This window comes from Wyeomyia smithii, chromosome 3 (genome assembly GCF_029784165.1).
Source record: "Wyeomyia smithii strain HCP4-BCI-WySm-NY-G18 chromosome 3, ASM2978416v1, whole genome shotgun sequence".
NCBI classification, from domain to species: domain Eukaryota; kingdom Metazoa; phylum Arthropoda; class Insecta; order Diptera; family Culicidae; genus Wyeomyia; species Wyeomyia smithii.
The window spans coordinates 30,195,085-30,217,507 of record NC_073696.1 but is presented as its reverse complement, the minus strand read 5'-3'; the positions used below and the strand labels follow the sequence as shown (position 1 = coordinate 30,217,507).

The 22,423-nt window shown below is 42.2% G+C and overlaps 1 protein-coding gene across 1 annotated transcript in view; it reads right to left on the bottom strand.

The window, feature by feature from the left end:
* Nucleotides 1-2,435: 2,435 nt before the first annotated feature.
* The window catches only part of LOC129730755 (ejaculatory bulb-specific protein 3-like), a 39,578-nt gene continuing 19,590 nt past the window's right edge, over nucleotides 2,436-22,423 (bottom strand). Inside the window, exons 2-3 of the mRNA XM_055690311.1 lie at nucleotides 12,439-12,765; nucleotides 2,436-2,780 (exon numbers count right to left, since the gene is read on the bottom strand). Coding sequence (XP_055546286.1) covers nucleotides 2,593-2,780; nucleotides 12,439-12,631 — 381 coding nt within the window. The 5' untranslated portion in view covers nucleotides 12,632-12,765 and the 3' untranslated portion in view covers nucleotides 2,436-2,592. The remainder of the gene's footprint in view (nucleotides 2,781-12,438; nucleotides 12,766-22,423) is intronic.

Genomic DNA, 22,423 nt, shown 5'->3' with positions numbered 1-22,423 from the left:
CCAGGCTTTCTTTCGATGCCCTGATTGTTGTCCAATAGTGCCAAGATGTTGTAGATGCCGGAGCGGCGTATCCGGCGTTTACAAAGTGCCGCACGATGTCCGTTTTCAGTTCGACTTATAGAGCTGTAAAATTTTTTCTGCTGTCTCTTGGGTTACTATGATTGATGCTGTATGCTTAGTTTGGTCAGTGCGTGTGAAGAAAAACGGAAAAGAACGGGTGACCCAATATCGCCAAGGTGGCAAAAAGTACTTGGAAATACTGAAGTGGGAGATCTTACCACACCCGCAGTACTCTCCAGACGTTACCTCATCTGATTTTCTCCTGTTCTGATCGATGGTCTATCTGTCAACACTTCCGTTATGAAGAAGTCAAAATTGGATTGATACTTGGGTCACCTCGAAAGATAAGCAGTTTTTTCGTCACGGAATCCACATGTTACCAGAAAGATGAGCAATTTGGTTATCTTTGATTCAAAAATTTCATCTGGAGTTGACTCCGAGCATCATCTCTGTTCCGGAAATATTTTCGAATGATATTTGGCCATTTCAGACTGTGTTCCAATTATCGCAAGTTGTTATCTTGAAATTCCAAATCTTGTCTGAAGTTGATTTTTAGATTCCAAAAGTGATATTTGGCCATTTTAGGTTATTTTTCAGAATCTGAAGTCGCTATCATGGATTTTAAGTTGGCATTTGGAGTTACCTTCCAGCTCCGAAAGTACCCAGATTATGTGGTATTTCATCAGTCTACATTCGAATTCACATTAGAAATGAATAACATTAACTGCGTTACGAAACTCCGCGTTTATGAATATAATTTCTAATTGTTGTCTGTTTCAGCGAGCTTCAATGACTTTTTGCATTCAATGGCATTCAGAAGAATGTTTAGTAGTGCAAAATTGGGCTGGAATCATTTTTCGTTCTGGCACATCTTGACTTAAATTAGAAATCATTTGTAATGTTGTTCACTTCTTTTGAATTAAATTACAATTTTAGGTCAAGTTTGAGAAATTGTTTTGCCTCTTTTTCTTATACCTTGGTTTTCCATCTTTGCACACTGTTTTGGTTATTTGAAACTAATCTTGTAATTTATTTTCATCGTTTTTTCATCAAACCAACTGATGAAATACCTGCATGTCAATCAAATGTAGAAAGAGGTTTTTTTTTGTAACTGCTGTGCCATTTCCGAAGAGTGTTAAATCTAGCTTTGTAAGCTTCATCAACCCAAGTTGAGAATACCGCAAATAAGAATAAATCTAAGCGAATAATAATACCACCAAACGAAGTTCGCAAACACTGTTGCAAAGCTGGTGGTAGCAGCTTGGTTTTGTCGGAGTTGAATGGAAGCCATGTTTGCTTGTTTTTTTTTCCTCTCAACAGAACGTTTATGGTTTTTCAATTTTCTCCGTCCGTCCATTCGATATGATAAACAGATACTGTGGAATAAAATGCAGACAGCACCAGAAAGTTGCGGCAAAACCGCAATGCTGCGTACTGCGCCACCATAGGGAAAACACCGACCCAAATATGTGGTAAATGTGGGAAAATTGTACTTTCCATCGTTAGTATCATAGCATGCAGAGGTTCAATCTGTTATCGTTAGGATTTTTCAGGAAAATCCTCTTTTGTTTCTATTGTATGATTGGTGAAATAACTACTTATTACTCATATTTGTATCAAATCGTGGAGCCTGGAAGCGGAATACATAGTGAACATTTGACAAGTGCGTTCGCTGTGTATGTTTTTTAAACAAGACCATCGTAAAAATGTATAAATTGTACTAATCTGCTTGGAAACATAATCCTACGAGTGGTTTTCAAGTAGACACAGATGGACGAAGCATTTGCTATTCCGCAGAAAAAAGTTTTGGATTGAAAACATGGTGCAGCAAGATGGCAAAACATAGAACAAACAGCGTTTCACCGGTAAGTAAAGCAGCTTGGGAAATAATTTCAACTTGTTTACATGATTCGAGTATTAAATTACGCAAAGTGATTAAAATCACAGTACCTACTTCAATGTGAAAGTTTGACTTCGTTATGTAATCTACATGTGCATTCTAGAAAGCAGCTTTGCTGATTTATTTCAGAAACTATTCACGATGATGAAACTATCAACCACAACTTTAGCATTAAAACTTGCGGGTATGTTTACCGTTCGTTGATAGTTTTATTGACTGTGTGCAAGAACAGTCACTTGCAAACTTTGTACATGCAACCAACAACTGTGTTGTGGGTAAGTTTCTCCCAGGAAATAATCAATGTTTTCCTCATCCGACAGTAACACACTTATGCTTTTGTACCCTGCTCCCGCTGGGCATCAGTTTGAGACGTATTTCTAGAGACAATGTTTTGTCACATAACATTGCATTTCTGGGTTGGGACATTTCTCTACAGATGTGAAACATATATTGCTTTCCTAAAACTTGCACTTGCTAGTTTGTATGGCCACCGATATCGTATTTATTTGTGAGTACAAATTACACGACTTTGTCTTTGCTTGTACAGAAACTTTCCTCTCCGAACAGAAATACCCGACATTTGAAATCAAATTCTCGTTGCGAACACACACACACACACACACACACCGTATCTACTGAGCGCTTTTGTTCAACTTTTCGAACTTGCTTTTGTAGATTCCCTGCGGGTCGTACTTGTCTAGTAGTTTTTTCCACTCGGCCGGCTTCTTGGTCTCCAGATGGCTGATCACCTTGCGGGAGCTGGTCTTTTGTCGTTCGCTACATTTTTCACAGTTCGACTTCAGTGCATCGGGGAGCAGCTCTGAAAGGAAAGCAAAATCGACATTTAATATCAAATAATCACACGAATAAAAGTAGCATCTGTCGGTGGAAACATTCCGACGGTTAAATCTTTAACGTTACTGAAGTTGAAGCACTTAAGCGAAATAAAATCGGATCGGTTTGGGACCGAATTTAGAGTAGCTTTTCCGCATCCCTTGGTTGGCGGGTTCCATTCGAACTCCACACCCACCCAAACCGCTTCGCTTACACATAACGTCTGAGGATGTACTGAAGTGCGTTGAAGCGAGTAGGATTTTTGCAAAACGGGAATGCTACTGCTAACGGGAGAGACATCTTGAGTCTGGAGGTAAATGCTTAGCATGAGAGTCTGTCTCTCCAACCGTACAGCTAGGAGTCATGGAATGTTCGCTTGAGTGACTCGGTCCAAATCATTGGCTATATATTTTGGGAAGGAGGATTCGCTTTGTTTGCACTCAGCTACAGGAGTTTTACCTGATATAAACAAATCTGACGTTTTTGAATTATGTAAAAGGCACTTTAGACAAAAGAAAAGAAGAATATATGGCGTCACTTATGCTAGAGAGTATTTCAAGAACTTACTTGTTTGAATAAGCAAACAAGTAAAGCTTCAAATGTGCACGAAAATCTAAAAAGTTATGGTTAGGATTGCCAATAAAATTTTTGAATGAATTTCGATCATCATTCTATCAGTGAAAATTAACTAACACTTGAAGCATGAAGCAAATCTGCAAAAAAGGTGAATAAACATCAATAAAAATACTAGAAACCTCAAAACACAGATTGTAGCTTTGAGATCGAAACCAAACTGTGTAGATCAAGATCCTCAGAATAGAGCGTTTTACATAGAGATTCATTTCCGTTAAGACATCCTTTTTGTATCTGTCACAAAGTCTTAAAGCCGTGAACATTTCTATAAAATTGAAAAGAAAAGATTCATTAATAATTTTGAAAATTAAAAGAAGAAAGCTTGGGGAGCCTAAAATTTGGAAAAAAAATCAAATTCTGCAAAAACTCCTATACAGAATTTTAAGATATTCTTGAAGTTTTGAACAACTTTAAGATATTTTGAAGGATCAAAGGAAATTTTATATGAGTTAAAAATATTCTAATCCTAATTCCAAATCTGGAGAACATAAAAAGTTACCAAAAAAACTAAAAAATCTAGAAAATAGGGGTTACATAGTGTACGAAAAAACGAGTAGATTCCGATATTTGCGTGAAAAAAACTTGAAATCCGAAATCCGCGTGAAAAACCGCATTAAAAAAACGAGCAAAAAACTGCGTAATAAAGACTTAAAGATTCTTAGGAATTGCATAGGATTATAAAGATTCTCGCAGAAACTTGAAAAAAAAAGATTCAAAAAATGCTTGAAGCAGAGCTGATTTTTTCCAAAGTGACCATAACAAGGAAACATTTCACAATTATGCAATTACGTTCTCTCTTCCTTAGTTTTTTTTTTTTCATTGTTCGTACTGTACAGTGCTTTTGCGCGACTAGCGATGGATGAAAAAACACATCCTCGAAAGGAACCGGCTTGGAAAGTTCGCTCTTGGACCAATTTTGGCCTTAAATTTTTTTGCGATTATTTGGTGTATTTTCAGCAAAATCTGCTGCGTGATCGTCAATGATGCGCGTGAAATATTTCATCAGAATATGACAGCTTGATTCAAAGATGAAAATCTAGTGCCCCAAAAGGGGTGCTGCGTAAATGGAAAGTGAAAATTGAAAAATAGTTGAAATTTGCGAAGAATTTCACGAGTGAAAAAGATTTGTATCCGCACTGGTTTGAAGAATCCTAAAGAGTTTTAACGTATTCCATTTTGGTGAAATTCCTATATCCTAAGTAGTGTCTATAGAATTTCAAAGATTCTGGAGATTTGCTAAAGTTCTTAACAACTTTAAAGCCTGTAGTACACTCTTTGTCTAATGGTCAAATATTTGACCTTCTGACATAATTCAAATTTATTTGACATCATGGTTGTTGTTTGCCCGTGTTTGCCCCATGTTAAAATTGGAGAGTGACAAACAATTGTCTTTGACCAAATTTTTATCTATCAAAAAGTGACAAATATTTGACACTTGGTCAAAGAGTGTAATACAGGCTTAAGACATAGAAAATTTTAATTGACAACAAAAAATCAAAGGAATTTTGATGATACCTGTGGCGTATTGCGTTCGTGAAGTTTGGTGTTAAAGCGTGTCATTAGAGCTCAACGTTGGAGTATGGTGTTGAATTAAGAACCATCGTAGCAAACATAGTTGATAACAGGGTTGTTAATACGATGGATTATCGTCGACAATCGTCATCGCCGATATCGTTAAAATCTGGTATGTATCGTTATTGACGATGACGATAGCGTCTTCAAACATTAACGTTATCAGCTCACTAACGTCTTATGTCAGCTTGGTCTGCTGTGATTGCGAATGGTGTAACGACTTAATCGAAAAGCAAGCACGGGGTGAAAAAGCGTTTTTTCACTTCAGAGGTTTGGAGACGAAGCATTACTAGGCAACAGGAAAAAACTTTCCCTTGTTTGTTTATGCTTCCTTTCTCAACAGGAAAAGAAATGACTCAGTTTTGAAGTACGAATAATAATAGCAAGGCACGTGGCATTGTCATATTTACAATTCAAATGCATCTTAATGATATATCTAATGATGCAAGGCACCGAACCGGCGTCGGTGTGATCAATAAAACACGGTGGCCAAATCCCGCACAAAGAAGCTGTATCGAGATTGGTTAACGAAACCGATGTGTGTGATTATGAATGACAAAACCTACATCAAGTCAGGCACGGAACATATACGTGGGCTGGAGTTCTGCGTCGCCAAATCACGGTTTGATGTTCCGAAAGACATAAGGAAGAAAAACAACATAAGGAAAGTGGACTAATTCGCCAAAAAATACTTGCTCTGGCAGGCCATATGCCAATGCGATACACTGAGTGAACCGTACATTACAACGGGTACTATCAACAGCCAAATTAACCACACCGAGTGCCTCCTGCAGTCCCACGGAGGCGAGACATTATTTTGGCCGGACCTGGTATCATGCCATTACGCGCGATCGACGTTGGATTGGTACAGAGACAATAACGTTGTTTTTGTACCAAAAACCGCCAACCCCCCAAGTTCTCCAGAAATTCGTTGGCTAACGGACCGTTCACTGGTCTAGGGCCGAACGAATTAGAGTTGTCCCGCTTCTTCTGTACTCGTACACCAGCAGATCGTGCATCTTCTTCCACAGCCCACATCCACCGCGTGCGAGACCTATCACGGAGTCGACGGCCTCTTTTTGGTTTTCTGCTGAAGATAGTTTTGGAGGCTTTCTCGTCAGGCATTTTGGCTACATGTCCAGCCCACGGAAGCCTGCCCCGCTGTATTACCTTCACTATATCAACAAATTTGTATACCTGGTACAACTCGTGATTCATGCGTCTGCGCCACACTCCATCTTCCAATTTAGCGCCAGTGTCGTTCGCAGAACTTTGCGCTCAAAAACTCCGAGCACTCTTTGATCTTTAATGGTCTCTTAATGGTGGCGAACCAGCCTGTGGCTGAAAGCCACCTTAATAAAGTAATAAAAAAAATCAGCTTTCTTCAGCGTCCATGCTTCATGTCCGTGAAAGGCCACCGGGAGTATCAGCGTCCTATACAGCGCTAGTTTTGTGCGAGTTTGCAAACTAGAGGATCTTAGCTGGTTACGTAGTCCGTAGAAGACCCTGCTCGCAGCTGCAACTCGTCGTTTCACATCACGGCGCATATCGTTGTCACATGTCACATGTCACAAGCGTACCAAGATGAACGAATTCGTCAACCACTTCAAATCGTTCCCCATCTATCTCCACCTCAGCACCAACACCACGGGAACTCCCACGCTCCCTGCCAGCTACCATGTACTTCGCTTTGGCAAAGTTAATGACAAGTCCCAAGGAGGACGGTTCTAACGTGTGTGGAATACCCTGAAAAGTTTTGAGCGCACATGTACTGCTACTAGGTGATGGTCTGAGCCGAAATCCGCACCCCGTACACGTTGATGATGCTGTAGTTGAAGAAACGACCTTCAATCCTCGACAGACACATCCTCTCGTAGATCGCCTTCCAATTGATCACGCAATCCTGCATTCTGTCCATAACACAAACACCCGTTCTCAGCTCGTTGGTTGCTCCACCGCTCTGGTAGAACTAGGCCTTGCCTCCATGGACTTTCCACACTTTCTCACCTTTGCGACAAATCTCCCGCAGAGCCACGATGCTGAACTTGCGGAGTTCTAGCTGCTCAAGCGGCATCCTGTCTCCGCCCACAAAATTTAGCGACTGGCAATTCCAGGTACCGAGTTCCCACTCGTGGTCCATTGTTCGTTGTCTAGATCCACGACGAATGTTCCGAGTTATATTTTCTTGAATGTTCGTAGTGTAATTATTAAGGTAAGTTGCCTTACTAGAGCCACGCTACCGAGTCTCGTGATGGGGCTGCCATCTTGGGTATAGCGTTCGAGACAGCACGTTTTCTTATTAAGCCGCTCGTTTAGGGTCGGACGCTGTTTTGACCCGCTCCAAACCTGGGAAACAGACGCTCAGAAAGGTCAGCCAGCCTCTCCCTTCTCTTTCAGCGAAATGATTACCATGATCTTGGTTACTCGTATCCCGGCTGGTACATCGAGGAGCTGCGGATAGGAGTTGCTGGGCAGGATGCTATGGATTACAATGGGGTCTATTTTATGAAAAACTAGTACGGGTTGTACTGCAGGTACGCTCTGCCCAGCCATTTACGTGCGGCACACTACTGGTCGCTATTCTTATTAAGGATTAATCATTAAGACTGTGTGCAGGGGAGATTTTGCGCATTTCGCTTCGAGTAACTCGAATCGAGAGAAATCAAAATCGCTTCGATGTGGAGCTGGTAAAAAAAGCAATGCCTTGTTGCTAAATTCCGATTCGGAACATGACCTTCTGTTTATTTATACACAGACTTCGCACCCAACTGTTTAGTGTACAGGACAATTACGGGGCTAGCGCTACGATCCTACTGACACTAACAGTCTCTCCCGAGCCAAGACTCGAACCTACGACGACAGGTTTGTTAGGCCAGCATCGTACCTCGAGACCATCTGGAAGCTGTATTGCGTATTATTTTCGACACCCCAATTTTATTGCAGTTTATTTCGCGCAAACATTGACTCGAAAGTAAATGTCAGATTTGTCTAGGGGCGAGAAAACTTTATTTTCATGAAAAATATTTTGGTAATATAAAACGATATCGGTTGATAAATTTTGATATTTATCGTTTATCCGACACATTAACATCACACCCACGCCTAACAATGCAACGATAAATACTTTGTAATATCTAATATTGGGAATATTCCGCCATATATCAATAGTGTCTTGCCCCTGGGGGTTGGTATTTTTTACGTTTATTATAAGATTTGTTCCTAAAACAAAATCTTAATCTTTGAATGTTTTTCTACGATTTTTCTAGTGATGAAAATGGTTTTAGGAATATACAGAGACGTAAACAATAAGATATGAGTATTAGGCTTACATTAAATGAAACAAAGTTAATTATTTACTGATGCAAAAGAAATTTTTTTTCATGGTTTCGTCAACATTTCAAGATAAGGCGGGGGGCACTGAGATCTATTTTAAATACAGTATTTCCCTCCAAACTGCACTAGTACAATTCCTGCTCCGTTAAAGTTTGAATCTACTCGCTAGTGGATCCTACCAAATTATTGTTTTTCCGCTTCACAGATTTTTAGTGAAATTATTTATGTTTTAGTTAACAAACTTAGATACAAGCGAACGTCTTCAACTTATCGACCATTTCCTATCACTTTCGAGCTAAAAAATTCTCGATCAAACCATTACGTAATGCCAGTTTTGCTCGAAGATCAACTGCAATAGAACGCCATCTACTCGTTTCGAGCTCGAATCGAAATCAGCAATGTCAAATGTGGTCGAAACGAACAAAAATCACTCGAAACAAAATGCGCAATGCCACCTCAAATTATCGCATCACTGTCAACCCGTTCTAGTGGCCACCCGTCATCCGTTCTCAGTTATTGACGAAATTTTCGCGGCGCTGCAGGACGGAAAGTATTTTTTGAAGCTTGGTTTGAAGACGCACCGAGAAGTGTATTGGATGAATCGACTCCCTTTCGGGACAAAGACAATATGTTCAATTTTCCAAGCAACATTGGAGAATTTTTTTTTAGGCTGTTATGGCTGGATTTCCTGACTGAACACCCCATCCGTTTGCCACGAGGGCATTCAAGAAACATGAAGCTGAATACTCGGTGATTGATAGAGAAGCGTTGGCTTTCTATTGCGGGATCAATAAGTTCTGTATGGTCAACATTTTGAGCTAATGACGGCCGAAAGGCTTGTCTGGTTAGTTCTGAAAGTGTACCAAAAACGCCGTCTGAGCGTTAACAGAAATTATGTCGAGTTGAGACTACGAAATTCATCAATTAGAAGAAGTCTTAAACGTACAAGCGGACTTTTTGTCACGATATCCTATTGGAAGCAATGACGGTAAAGAGGACGAAGATGAGTCTGTCAGTTTCTTGTATTATATCGAAGCTGAAACTTGATCACTAGTCGAGCAAAAGCAAATTGTCATGGGAAACCATCGTGACAGATGACTGAGCCGTGTTGTTGAATAACATATTTTTGGAGGCCTTCACTGGACGAAGGAGGAAGAAGAACTTGAATACATTGGCACAAAATGCGACCTGTGTATCCAGAGCCGACCAGAGCGAGGCGATTCAATATTTCACTGGCGTCTTACTAGCGCACCTTGCGATTGTGTAGGTAGCTATTTTTCGGTCCGTGGAGCTCAACATTTTGGCACAGCATGTGAATGGAGGCGCATGCTGTACGCTCGTTAACTTTGGAGGAAACTATCAAAAAATTGCAGAAGTCGCAAGTAGATTCGAAGCCATCGAAAAACTGGTATCCGATAATGGAACGGCGTTTCCACGATGAAATTCAAAGCTTTTTGCACCCACCTAGGTATCAAACATTTGACGATAGTGCCGTATGGTCCTTGTTCCAAAAGTGCAGTTGAAAATGCGGTAAAAACTGTGAAAAATGCATTGAAGAAATTGTCATCAGATCCAGCGTTCAAGAGGAAGTCAGTAGTGTGGAAGCTGAATACGTACTTGGAGATGTATCGTGCTACTCTATGCAAACTAATGTTCGGAAGAGAGATGCGTTCGACAAGCTCAAAGCTACAAAGAGACGACGACGTAAGACAATTAAAAATCTTTACGTTACGAAGAAGTGTTTCATTTTTGAAGTAGGATACACAGTTTTTGCCCGAGACTACAGTAATCCAAAGCGACCTTTATGGGTGCGAGCAAAGATAATTAATAAAATTGGTGCTGTACTATACCGTTGTGTTTCGGCTGAGTTAAGGTATATTTAGACTATCTGATTTTTTCATCTGATTCGAGCTAATTGCTCGAAAATATATCGAATACAATGTTGTTTTACGTTTACACCTATTTGATATTGCGATTCGACATGCCGTTAGATATGTCGAAAGGAATAGAAACATTTCTATTTTTCGTTCGACTCCAAGAACATAGGAACCCTTTGTTTTTTTTCAGTTTTTTTCTGACTTTCCATAACAAACATCATTTCCGTTTTTTGTGTGCTGGCAAGTATTGAAATGGAGAAAAGAAAGGACCAAACTGGAGCTGTATCCAGCAATAAGGTACGTTATCTGATTTTCCTCTTTAATTTGTTTTGATAGGTTTTGAAAATTCATTTGACAGTTCCCTCTTTCGACTTGTGCAAGCAGTGTGAACACCGCCATACAAACAGGTTCGACAAAGTATGTCGAACGGTAAATCGAGCAGATTTTCGATTTCTGCAGTGGTCAAAATCAGACCGACATGTCTAATAGTCTAAACGTACCTTTAGAAATTATCAAGCGAAAGAGTCATCAGTTATTGCAGTACACTTTTGATGACTATGAAAACGATGCTGGCAGTTTAAAGGAAGCTGACACTTGGAGCGGGTTCTTTTTTCGGAGCACTCGGTTGACACAGCAATAAAATATATACTAATCAAGTAGATGATTTCATCAGAAAAGACGAAAAAATGTAGTTAACAGCCACTTTTTTCTACTTGTTCATATCAACCCTACCCAGTTAAAACCGTGTAGAGACAAGCGTTAAAATTAATCGGCTTTTATATAGCTGTTATTTTCTGCCATGTTTCACCCGTGTCCATCCAGAGATTGCTCTGTCAGAGATAGCGCCTTTAATTGCATCTTCTAGATTGCTCCATAAAATCATGAAGTGCAGCTTTTAAGTGCAGTGTGTAAAGCAGTAGTTCAACCACCACACATGTGCTGGAAAATTAACAATGAAACTCATTCTCATTTCAAGTGCAGTTTACCAAGTGAATAGTTATGCACCAAAAAGGTAGTAATGTATGACATATCATTTTCAAGCCAATTGAAAGAATTCTTTGGCTTCTACGAATACCACTTAAAATGATTTAATGCTCCACTTTTGAGCAGCTTCCATGAAAGAGACTATTCTCGCCTACACAAGGATAAAGTGAATGACATAAGTTACCCTAAATCATTACTCATATCTAGAGAAACATTTCAAAAGGTCCTATCTGCTTTGATCGTTTTTTTGATCGATCAATTTCATTCAATCACCACAACTTATCAAACACCTTTTATGACACGTAATTTGGACAAGTTGATAGCGGAGGGATCGCTCTAGCCTTCTGAACGAAAACCACGCTTGAGAGAGCTACTAAAGTTAAACCGTTACCAAAATAAAAAGACGTTTCGGAAAAACGATGAAAGCAGATAGGACCTTTTGAAATGTTTATCTAGATATGTGTGTGGGAAAAATTCCACCGATGGCATTTTCATCTTTTATCTTCCGAATTTAAATGATTACATCATTTCGAGTGGCGCTCCAGGGAGCACACCTTTCCAGACTAAACGCTTGATGGTTGTTCAGTCGGTGTCATAAGCTTCTCGCTTGCCAAAGCGACCGAATTAAACATTTATCCATTGACACCGTCAACGGTAACAACTAAAGAAGATGAAACAAATTTGTGCTCGTAGAGCAAGGATGCTGCTTCTGGGACAAAAATAATTGGCTCATTATTTCAGCACCAGGTTGATACAGTCCAATGGGTTTTTTCTCCGGATCAGTTCCTTTCACACTCGAGACTAATTAATCCTACCGAATATCACGTGCTAAGGGGTGGTGTGGGCTGACGAATGATTCAATCAAGGCTCACTTGATTGAGTTTTTGCTACCTGGGAAGTACTCCTTCCAAATAGAAACTCATTAACCCTGCTCTTGTTACGCGACACCAGCAGCCGACGATAATTGGTCGAATGTATCATCTGGATTGGATGCTTCTCGAATGGATATAGTGTATAATAGACGATAGATGAACAAATTGACATCGTTCTCAGGGGTGAGGAAGGGCGGTCATACTAAACTTTAATAGGTACAGTCCTCGTTTTCTCCTTAGGTAGGTAAACATGAAACCAACGCAAAGAGCAATTTACGTACCGACAGCTTTGTCAGCACTTTGATCTACCACCACACATAACACTCTAATGCGGGACCTTACGTATGCGACCGGACACCGGCTATGTACTCACTCTTCAGCTCCCGTCCCTCCTGGGTGCACGGTCCTTTATCCAGCAGGCACTTGAGGTAGTTGTTCAGGATGCGGTCGTTACCGAGCACCTGATCCACGTTGATGTTGTCGAATTTGTCGGTGTATTTTTGAGCGCTTGTGACGACGGTCAGCGCCAGACCGATCAGTAGCAGTGACACGGATAGCGATGGCATGGCGTATCTGGTGTGGGTGCGGATGCGGGTGCTTTCGGACTACGGAAATGTGTGAATGAAATGTTGCTTCTGACAGTAGTAGCTGGGGTCGGGTGGGCGTCGCAGCAGGTTTTTATTCGCTCCCTTTGGAATTTCTGGATGGAAAATAAAGGGTAGAAAGGAAATGGCTCCTGTGAGAATGGGTTGTTGAAATTCTGGATAAATATATTTTTGTCCGACCTCGCCAGAGTGTCGGGTGAAATAGCTGTGGACAGAGCGGTTAGCAAATAGCGGAATAATTCGAATGCTAAAAGATAAATAAAGGTTATTCAGGAAAAAATATTTTCTAGGCAAAATCTTCCGCTGTTGACTCCACGGGTCGTTTAATGTTGGTCTGATCCATTTAAAGGTTTTTCTCTTTAATTCATCTATAATAATGATTTTTTCTTAATTTGATTTGGTTATTTTTCCCTTTCATGCAAAGCACTGAAAAAATCAACCCTTGCGGGAGGCCATTCTGAATGTTTATATGTATTCTAGAGGAAAACAACTACAGCTATTAATTTATTTAAGTAATTCTAGTCTGTAATCTCCTGCAATACGCTCGTAGATATATATATATATATATATATATATATATATATATATATATATATATATATATATATATATATATATATATATATATATATATATATATATATATATATATATATATATATATATATATATTTTAAAGTTGGCGGGGAAATCTGCAAACAGACACCTGAGAAGAGAACTCAGGGTGTGGGGATGAGACTAGGGGAGAGATGCTGGGGTAGTTACACTCGCCCAGGCACCTACTGATCCCTGTCCCGACCCACTAAAACCCCTCCAGTCTCCAGCCCTGGTCTTCCCGGAACGACGGTTGAGTATTACGTCGGGGAGTGGCTTTTGTGCGTGATGCACCCTCTTTACTCTTATAACCTCCTAGCTAACTACCTGGAGACTGGTAATTAGCTACCACTGGCGTGTTGGTGGTTGACCCGCCACACACGTTGCAGCTCCAGAACAATCTGAGAGGCGGCCGCACAGACCGCGTTCCAGATGTCCGGGTCGTCGCACATCCTCCGGACTAGATTGTCCGGAGTAGTGCCAGGCCCGCTCACAGCCATCATGTTGCTCCTCGCTCTTACGAAACGGGGGCATACGAAGAAGACATGCTCAGCAGTCTCCTCCTCCTCCACGCACTCGGGACACATGGGGGACACCGCGTGTCCGAACCTGTGCAGATATTGCCTGAAATAACCATGGCCTGACAGGATTTGTGTCAGGTGGAAGTTCACTTCACCATGTCGTCTCCCGACCCAGCCGGATATCTCCGGTATGAGTCGGTGCGTCCATCTGCCCTTTGTGGAGTTGGACCATTCCCGCTGCCAGCGGAGCATCGAGAATGACCTTCTGGTACCTCGTATGCCCCTTGTGTCACGTTGGTCGAAACACCTTCTGTCCTCCTTGATGGCGATGCTGATAGGCATCATGCCGGACAAGACACAGATTGCATCGTATGACACCGTACGATACGCACTCGCAACTCTCAGGCACATGAGCCTGTAGGTACTTTCCAGTTTACCACGGTAACTGTTAGTACCTAGCGCTCTGGACCAGACTGGCCCACCATACCTAAGTATGGACGAAACCACGCTGGCAAGAAGTCTTCGCTTGCTGCCATAAACCGCTGAGCTATTGGACATCATACGAGATAGTGCTGCAATAGCCGATGAGGCCCTCTTACAAGCATAGTCGACGTGACTCCCGAACGTGAGCTTGTCGTCCACCATAACCCCCAAGAGCTTCAGGGATCGCTTCGAGGTGATGGTGCAGTCTCCGACTCTGACCACCGCTTGTTGCTCCGATTTACGGTTGTTCACAACCGTGACCTCCGTCTTATGATGCGCGAGCTCCAGTTTCCTGGAGCGCATCCAGTCCTCGACCTTGCGTATACAGTGCGCGGCCGTCAACTCGACCTCCTCGATAGACTAGCCGTAAACCTCCAGCGTTATGTCGTCTTCAAAGCCGACGATCACAACCCCTACAGGGAACTTGAGTTTTAACACTCCGTCATACATGACATTCCACAACACCGGGCCCAGGATAGAACCTTGCGGAACTCCTGCGGTAATTGGGACGCACTTCTGACCCTCCTCTGTGTCGTAAACAAGTACTCGATTCTGGAAATAATTTTCCAGAATCTTGTACAGCGACACCGGTACATGGATGCTCCTGAGCGCGAGCGCTATGGAGTCCCAACTGGCACTATTGAACGCATTCTTCACGTCGAGCGTGACAATTGCGCAGTAGCGTATTCCCCTTCTCTTGCGCTGGATTGCTACCTCCGCCGTCTTGATGACGGAAGAGATTGCGTCCAGCGTGGACCTGCCCTTCCGGAAGCCGAACTGGTTACTTGCCAGACCGTGTACACCCTCCGTGTACCTTACCAGTCTGTTGAGGATGATCCTCTCAAGCACCTTGCCCGCGGTGTCCAGCAGGCAGATAGGCCTATATGCCGATGGGTCCCCTGGCGGTTTCCCAGCCTTCGGCAATAAGACCAGTCTCTGCCGCTTCCACCTGTCCGGAAATAGACAGTCATCCAGGCACCTCTGCATGACTGCCCTGAACAGCCCGGGGGCCGTTTTTATCGCCAGCCTGATCGCCAGGTTAGGGATACCATCCGGTCCCGGTGCCTTGCTCACCTTTAGGGATTTGGCGATCACGATGAGTTCCTCATTCGTAACCCTTGCCTCCCCTGCCTCGACACGGCTGTCGTCGCTCACGGATTGAATGCTCGGCAGGTTGGCCGACCATCTCTGGTCTATGTCTGAGATACAGTAAACCGCTCGTAAATATTAAATCCAACCAATCTGTTCTGCAGTTGTACCGTCAGACCTCCGATTGAGTAAGAAGTCAACCTACCGCTCTACATATATGTTAGTTTCAATTTCCACAGAAGTAACAGACGACAGACCATCAAACTAAAAGCCTTCACTGTCTTACCTGTTTCATACACCATGCATTAACATTAGACTGACTTAAGAAAATCTCAGCAAAACGTGAAAATTCTTTTACTCGTCGTAATTGCAACACAATTTGAACCATGTTTCGAAACCCACCAGCCCACAGTGCAGACATGAACCATTTCAAGTGAATACACACTCCCAAATCTACCGTGTAGGCGCACCAGAAACGTCAATTACCATTATCGTTATACAAGCTTACTAATGTTACTGCTTTCGTCGGTTTTTCGCAAACCAAAAACCACAATCCTCGTTAGAATGGTTCTCGCATGTGGTTCTAGAAGCGAAAGACACGGCCCGTAACACACGTTCGTAACAAGACTCTCCAAAACAACAAGGGTTTCGTAAAATTTTCAACCAGATTACATCGTGAATTCTGCTGAAGAAATCCAATTTGCCATTGTTAACAGATTCGGTCTGATGTCATGAAATGATTGAATTATCAGCCGTTACGTAAGCCAGCCACTGGGGTGAAGCAAAAAAAAACAATCAAATGTAGTTTTTGTATCCTTGACATCCTGTCGAGAGCTTGAGAGCCCACAAAACAGGAACAAACAGTGAGCACATATTGCAATAACAGATTTCTGTTGGCGACATTATTAACAGAACAGCTGTTTCCGCTTTGTGCTTCAACTAAAACCGTTGACGTAATCAGGATATACCGTAACTGGGTAAATATTCCAGTTAATTCTACGCACGGCACCTTACGCTGGTGTCCATAGCCTTGGTCGTTGCTTCCTGCGAATAGATATTTTACAAAATGGAACGTCACCATCTAACGTATCGTACCGATATTGATATGCAAATTACAGCCACAAACCAAGACAAATTGTTACCCATAAAAGTGATACCCACCGAAACGATTGGCGGACAATCCGCCACGTTTAAGAGATAAATGCATTTCATTAACAGTGCATGCTCATTATTCAGATTGTCCATCGAATTGTAATAGAACATATTTATTCTTATTCAATCCACATCTGTATCATGACCACCATTATCATCATCATAAAGATTCAATAACGAAAAAAACAGGATTGGTGGGTCGGCGGGTACCATCACGCAAAGCTTCTGGTTTGACAGCTCGCACCGAATATATCGCTGCCATCAATCAGCGAACCGGAATCGGAAGCATTTATTCGATACGTCATTCAACTTCCCCTGCCATCGCTGTGGCTGTGGAACCGACCAGGAAATCGATCGATGAACATTATTATTGTTTGCTTTCGGCTTCAATGATACTGCTCTTTTGCGGGGAACGAACGGCTTCTGTCTTTCGTAGTAAATCAGCATCAACAACAGCCCTGTGTCGTTCGTTTTAGGGGGGTTTCCCCTCTCCCCCTCAAACGCAGCAACAGCAGCTCAGTACCTGACCGAAAAATGAGCCCCCTTCGGGGTAGAACTCGTTTCGCTGTCTGATGTTGCTAAAAATACAAATGGAAAGCGAAAGCGTAATCGAACTGGATGGGAAAACAGATTGCCTCACTGGTAACCCAGAGAAGCACGATTCGACCGCATCAGTGGCACGCTTTTTGAAGCTTTCTTTGTGATATATGCTTTAGATTGCGCGGTTGTTACCAATGATCACAATGGTGATCGGATTTGAATATTGAGGCCTATTTTCAGAGCTCGCCCAAGGGGAGGTTAGGTTATTATACTGATTATATTCAGTATTCTTGATAATCTTGAACAATTTATGAGCTTTCATTGGTTTTTGAACGCTAGCTTTTGAGGAAGGAAATACGAACATATATGACGTGAGAAACGTAGAGTATAAAACGTTTCACCCGAACTGGAGCGATCGATGCGAAAGTTAATTTACAATTTTAATTTTTTAACCGTCTTGTTTTAAAAAATAGACTTTACAGTGAAAATCGCTTCGCTCCAACGTTTGCATTGAAAAAAACATAAACTTTTTTCGGATGGCGTTAAAAAAACTAAGGCAGAAATTCAATTTGATCAATTTCCCACGGAAGGTATATTAGCTTACTTGCAAAAAAATTCATCGCCCTTGTGAACAGCCTTCCGACAGTTGACCGGAGGACCGGAACATTCGCTATGCCGGACGAGAACATGCGTGTAGGCATATTTTTGTGTTCTTTCTTCATTTCATTTATTGTTGCCCCAGTAGAAAGTCGAACTTTTCGACTAGCGACATTCGATTTTTCTCTCATAGCGTGTATTATACTTAACGTCGGAAGTACTGCACTGTATAGCAAATCAGATGTGCTATACAGCGCACTACTTCCGACGTTAGGTATAATGTACGGCATGAGAGAAAAATCGATTGTCGCTGGTCGACCACTCCAAATTTCAACTTAGTGCATAATATCAATTCCCCATCAGTTTTCGCGACAAAACTGTTGGAGTAGATCTTACGCTTCAGATTCACCCAAAAATTCTCGATGGGACATTGAGCGAGTTAGCCGACTTGGGTACCACTTCTAAATACAGCCGCTCCATTTCCTCCAGCGATCGCTTAAAGTAGTGGGCCGACACCAGGTCCAACCAGAACACGGCGTCTTCGTCCTTATGGTATTTCTTGATGAACGGAGCAACTTCCGGCAGGCACTTCGTACTATAAATTTTTCCGTTCATGACCAGTCCGGAGCTAAAGAATAGCGATTTTGACATCCCCTTTTCACTTTGTGGTGTGAAATGAACTTTACGTCGGAGCTCACTTCCTTTGTGGGGGAATTAAAATAGGTCTCGTCGTCCAACACTACTGACACGTGGCAATTCGCCGGCAAAACGGAGTAGCTTCACTGTTTTCGCCATCACGGTTAGGGTTCGACTGACAGAGCTGTAAATTTTTTTCTGCTCACACAATTTTTTTTTCTGTTGGGGGGGTTTTTGGACCACTGCGTCCATGTATTTGAATTATTGTGCTATGCCCCGGTTTGCTGTACTGCGCTTCAAGCTTGTCTACCACTTATTGACAAAGTGAAAGACCGACCGAGCTATAGCTAGGTGCTAATCGAGAATAATCTGATTTATGAAACTAGTTACCCTGACTAGCAGCGCAGACCAGATTTTCTTGGGTTCTAGGGAGCCCTTATTGAAGTACTGAAGTCTGCGTCTATTTATTGCTTCGCAATTGCAGAGCAAATGTTCCGAGGTTCCGCTTTCTGAGCTGCAGAAGCGACAAATATCATCTTGGGTGAAACCAATTTTCTGAAGATGATGTTTGCTCGGACAGTGACCAGTTTTTAGGCCAGTGAACATACTGAGATCGTTCTTATTGAGACTTAGGAACTTTTGAGAAATTTTGTGTTTGGTGTTATAAATCTGTTTGATTGGTTAAGAGTTTTCACTGCCTTCCAATTGCAATCTCTCGTTGTTCTCATTTCTTTAGCTCAGCCTTCAGAACACAGTCTGAGATAGCACGATACGGTTCTGGACCAATGAAGGTTGATTGGGAACCAAATCTGGCGAGTTCATCTGCAAGTTCATTGCCCTCTATTCCACAGTGACCAGAAATCCAGTAAAGATTCACAGAATTCAACTGGCTCATCTGTTGTAAAAGGCAAATGCAGTCTCAGACAATTCTAGACAAGCACTTGTAGGCTTTCAAGGCCTTGAGTGCCGCTTGACTGTCCGAGAAAATGCAAATGTTGGCGTGTCTATACTTCCTTTTCAGGCAAATATTCACACATTCTATAATGGCGGTTATTTCAGCCTTGAAGACGGTTGGCCAGTTTCCCATAGTTACTGATATTTTTGTTATAGGACCGTAGATTCCCGTTCCTGTTATGATCCCCATTTTTGAACCGTCAGCATAGAACTTGATCAATCCATTACGAACGCGAGGTCCTCCCGCATCCCTTACCCGAGGGAGAGGGTTCATACACTGAGTATGGGCTGTCCTAGTTGGATTTAGGTTCCATCCAATCACTGTTTATGTTCGTTGCTGGTTCAGAAGGTAGAAGATTCAAGATCTTCAAGTGACCCTTATCCCCGTCTAGTATCGTCTTTTGTCGTTTGAGCTTAAGTGCACTTTTCTTGGCCTCTAGTTGAACGTGTTCATTCAAAGGAATAGCTTCTTCTTTTTTTTGAAGGTGTACTCCGCATTGCTCCGGCAATGGAAATAAAAAAAAACAGATGCTTACATTTTAATGCCGCCTTGATAGTCGCCTACCAGTGACCTTCAAGGTGGCTTTTCCCAGCCATACACTCACTAATTCATTAAGACTGCTAGTCGAATGGATTTAATTCAATAAATAATAATAAATAATAATGAAAAGCTAGCCGCTGAAGTTTACGTAGCTTCCTCGTTGCCGTGGTCTCCTTGGTTTTTGGCCGCCATACTAACGAAGCGTAAGAATTACTATTACGGTGTTTTTGTTTCCCAGCTCAAAAATCTCTAAGTCCCAGAAAGTCGTTGTTCCTTTTTCTTAGATAACACCAGATCTTATAGCGGGGGCCTAGTGTGGTTGGTAACGTCTCCGCCAACCACGCTCGACGCCTGGGTTCGAATCCCACCGCCGACATAGGTGTCGATGGTTGTGAGGTGGCGTGATCCACTCACAACCAACCCAACTGGTCTAGATTCAATCCTAGCCGACACCGGGAGATTTTCTGAGGCGAAAAATCTCTGGGATCACGCCTTCCATCGCATGAGGAAGTAAAGCCGTTGGCGCCGGTCCGTTAATAAACGGGTCGTGAGTTAGGGTCCTGGGTGTGGAGTCGCCTCCCTGGGCGTCGGTGATTGGCCACAACAGTGGCGGAACTAGACCGACGGAAAATAAGCGAGAATAAAAAAAAAAAAAAGCTTGAACGAACCTTTGACGACGACGCGCTATTGAACGGTGAAAAGAAAGAGGAGCAAAACAGGAATAGGATGAGGATTATGACCGACGAACAAGATTGGTGAGTTTAAAAACGGCAAGGCCGCTGGGAAGGCTGTTTTCCCGGCCGAACTTCTGAAAGCAGGAAGCAAAGCAAACGACTAGTTGGGAGGCATCATATGCCAAATTTGTCTTCGACTGGATCGTTGCAATTATCGAGGCATTACGTTGCTCAACTCCGCATACAAAGTTCCCTCCTCTATCCTGTTCTACAGATTGAGACCGTTAACGGAATCCTTCGTCGGCGAATACCAGGCTAGTTTTCGACAGGGACGTTCCACGAAGGATCACATTTTCATCCTGCGAGAGATCCTCGATAAGTTCCAGGAGTATAACATGCAGACTCTTAACTTATAAGGCTGAGTCGTATAACGCTGGGGAGATCGAAACCATGCCATGCTGGCGAGACATCTGTAGGGTTCGTTACGTTAGATGAACTGAAGCAGGGGGATACGTTCTCCAACTTATTGTTCATCATCGAAGGTACAGTACGAAAAGCAAACGTGCCAAGAAACGGTACCATCATGACGAATTCTAAAAGGCGTTTTGGTTTTGCGGACGACATTAATATCATCGGTATCGACCCTAGCGAACGTGGGAGTTCCGGTGGTGCTGGAGTGGAAATTGGTAATCTCATTTGGTTGAAATGAATACGCCATAGTATCAAAAGTTCTATAAGGGCTAAGTCTTCGATCTCACACGCGATGGATGTCGCTATTCTTAACAATTGATCAAGAAGACCATCGTGCCGAACTTTCGACGAAAAATCGGGCATTGATACGGGACGATGGATCAACCACTACACTCCTGCGTTTAAATGAAAGTCAGCAGAGTGCTTAGTGAGAGTCGTTCGAAGCACCCAAAACACAGCAATCAACCGGTGATGTGTTGGCTAGTGCTTTGACGTAGAATTACGTCTTACGTCAATATATGGTTGCAAATTCAAAAACCGATAATATCGTCTTTCAGTGTCCAACGGATTTCCTCTATTCTTAAAACAATCGATTTGAAAATAAGTTATGCGTCTACCAAAACACGGAACACAGGGTACAAAGGCTAGCATGCAAACATTTATTCTTCATATTTTAACCGATCACTGCAGCAAGAGGATGGTTTACTGGAAACAGACTCAACCCTCAGCAAGCAGAGCAACGGCTGATATTAGCACTGCAGAACCTGGCAGGTGACAGTTGCAAAAACATCGCAGCCTTTCACAGCAGATGACCAAAATGACGATAAATTGAACAAACTTGAGGTAGATATTATTTTCCGCCAAAACGTTGCCAAACAGTTTAAAAAGAGTTATGTTTAAAAATTAGTTATTTTTATTTACTTGTTATTCCCTTTTTTCAAATTCTTTCATTTTATCACCTACGCCGCCCCGCCTAGTGTTGCGTAGGTTCTCTCTGTAGGTGTTTAAGACAATCACACGGGTTTTTTATATCCCCTCGCTATTCCGTTTAATCAAAGTTACAATGCCTAGTCGTAAAGGAGGTAAAGTGAAGGCAAAGACAAACTCCCCTTCATATCGTGCGGGGCTTCAATTCCCGATAGGTCGATAGGTATTTTTTTGGGTTTTTTCAACATTTGTCATTCGTCACTCTTAGAGGACTCTAGATAGAGGTTATATCGAAAAATATAATAGGTTTGAGATAAAATTAACAGGCCGAAGACTTTTCAGCCAACGTTATAACCGAAAAAAAACATGAAATTCTCAAAAATTACTGCTTCTACTTCATAAACTTTTCCATGCTCTATAATATCTGCTCAACATCTCCTCTGTTCCAATCATATAGTATCGTAACAGTTGTGTAGCCAGAATTACCTTGAGGGGGGAGTGGAGCTGTTGAAAACAAAATAATATAATAAAATTGAGGAGGCAGGCAGGTTGAGAGGGGGTAAGCTGAATCATA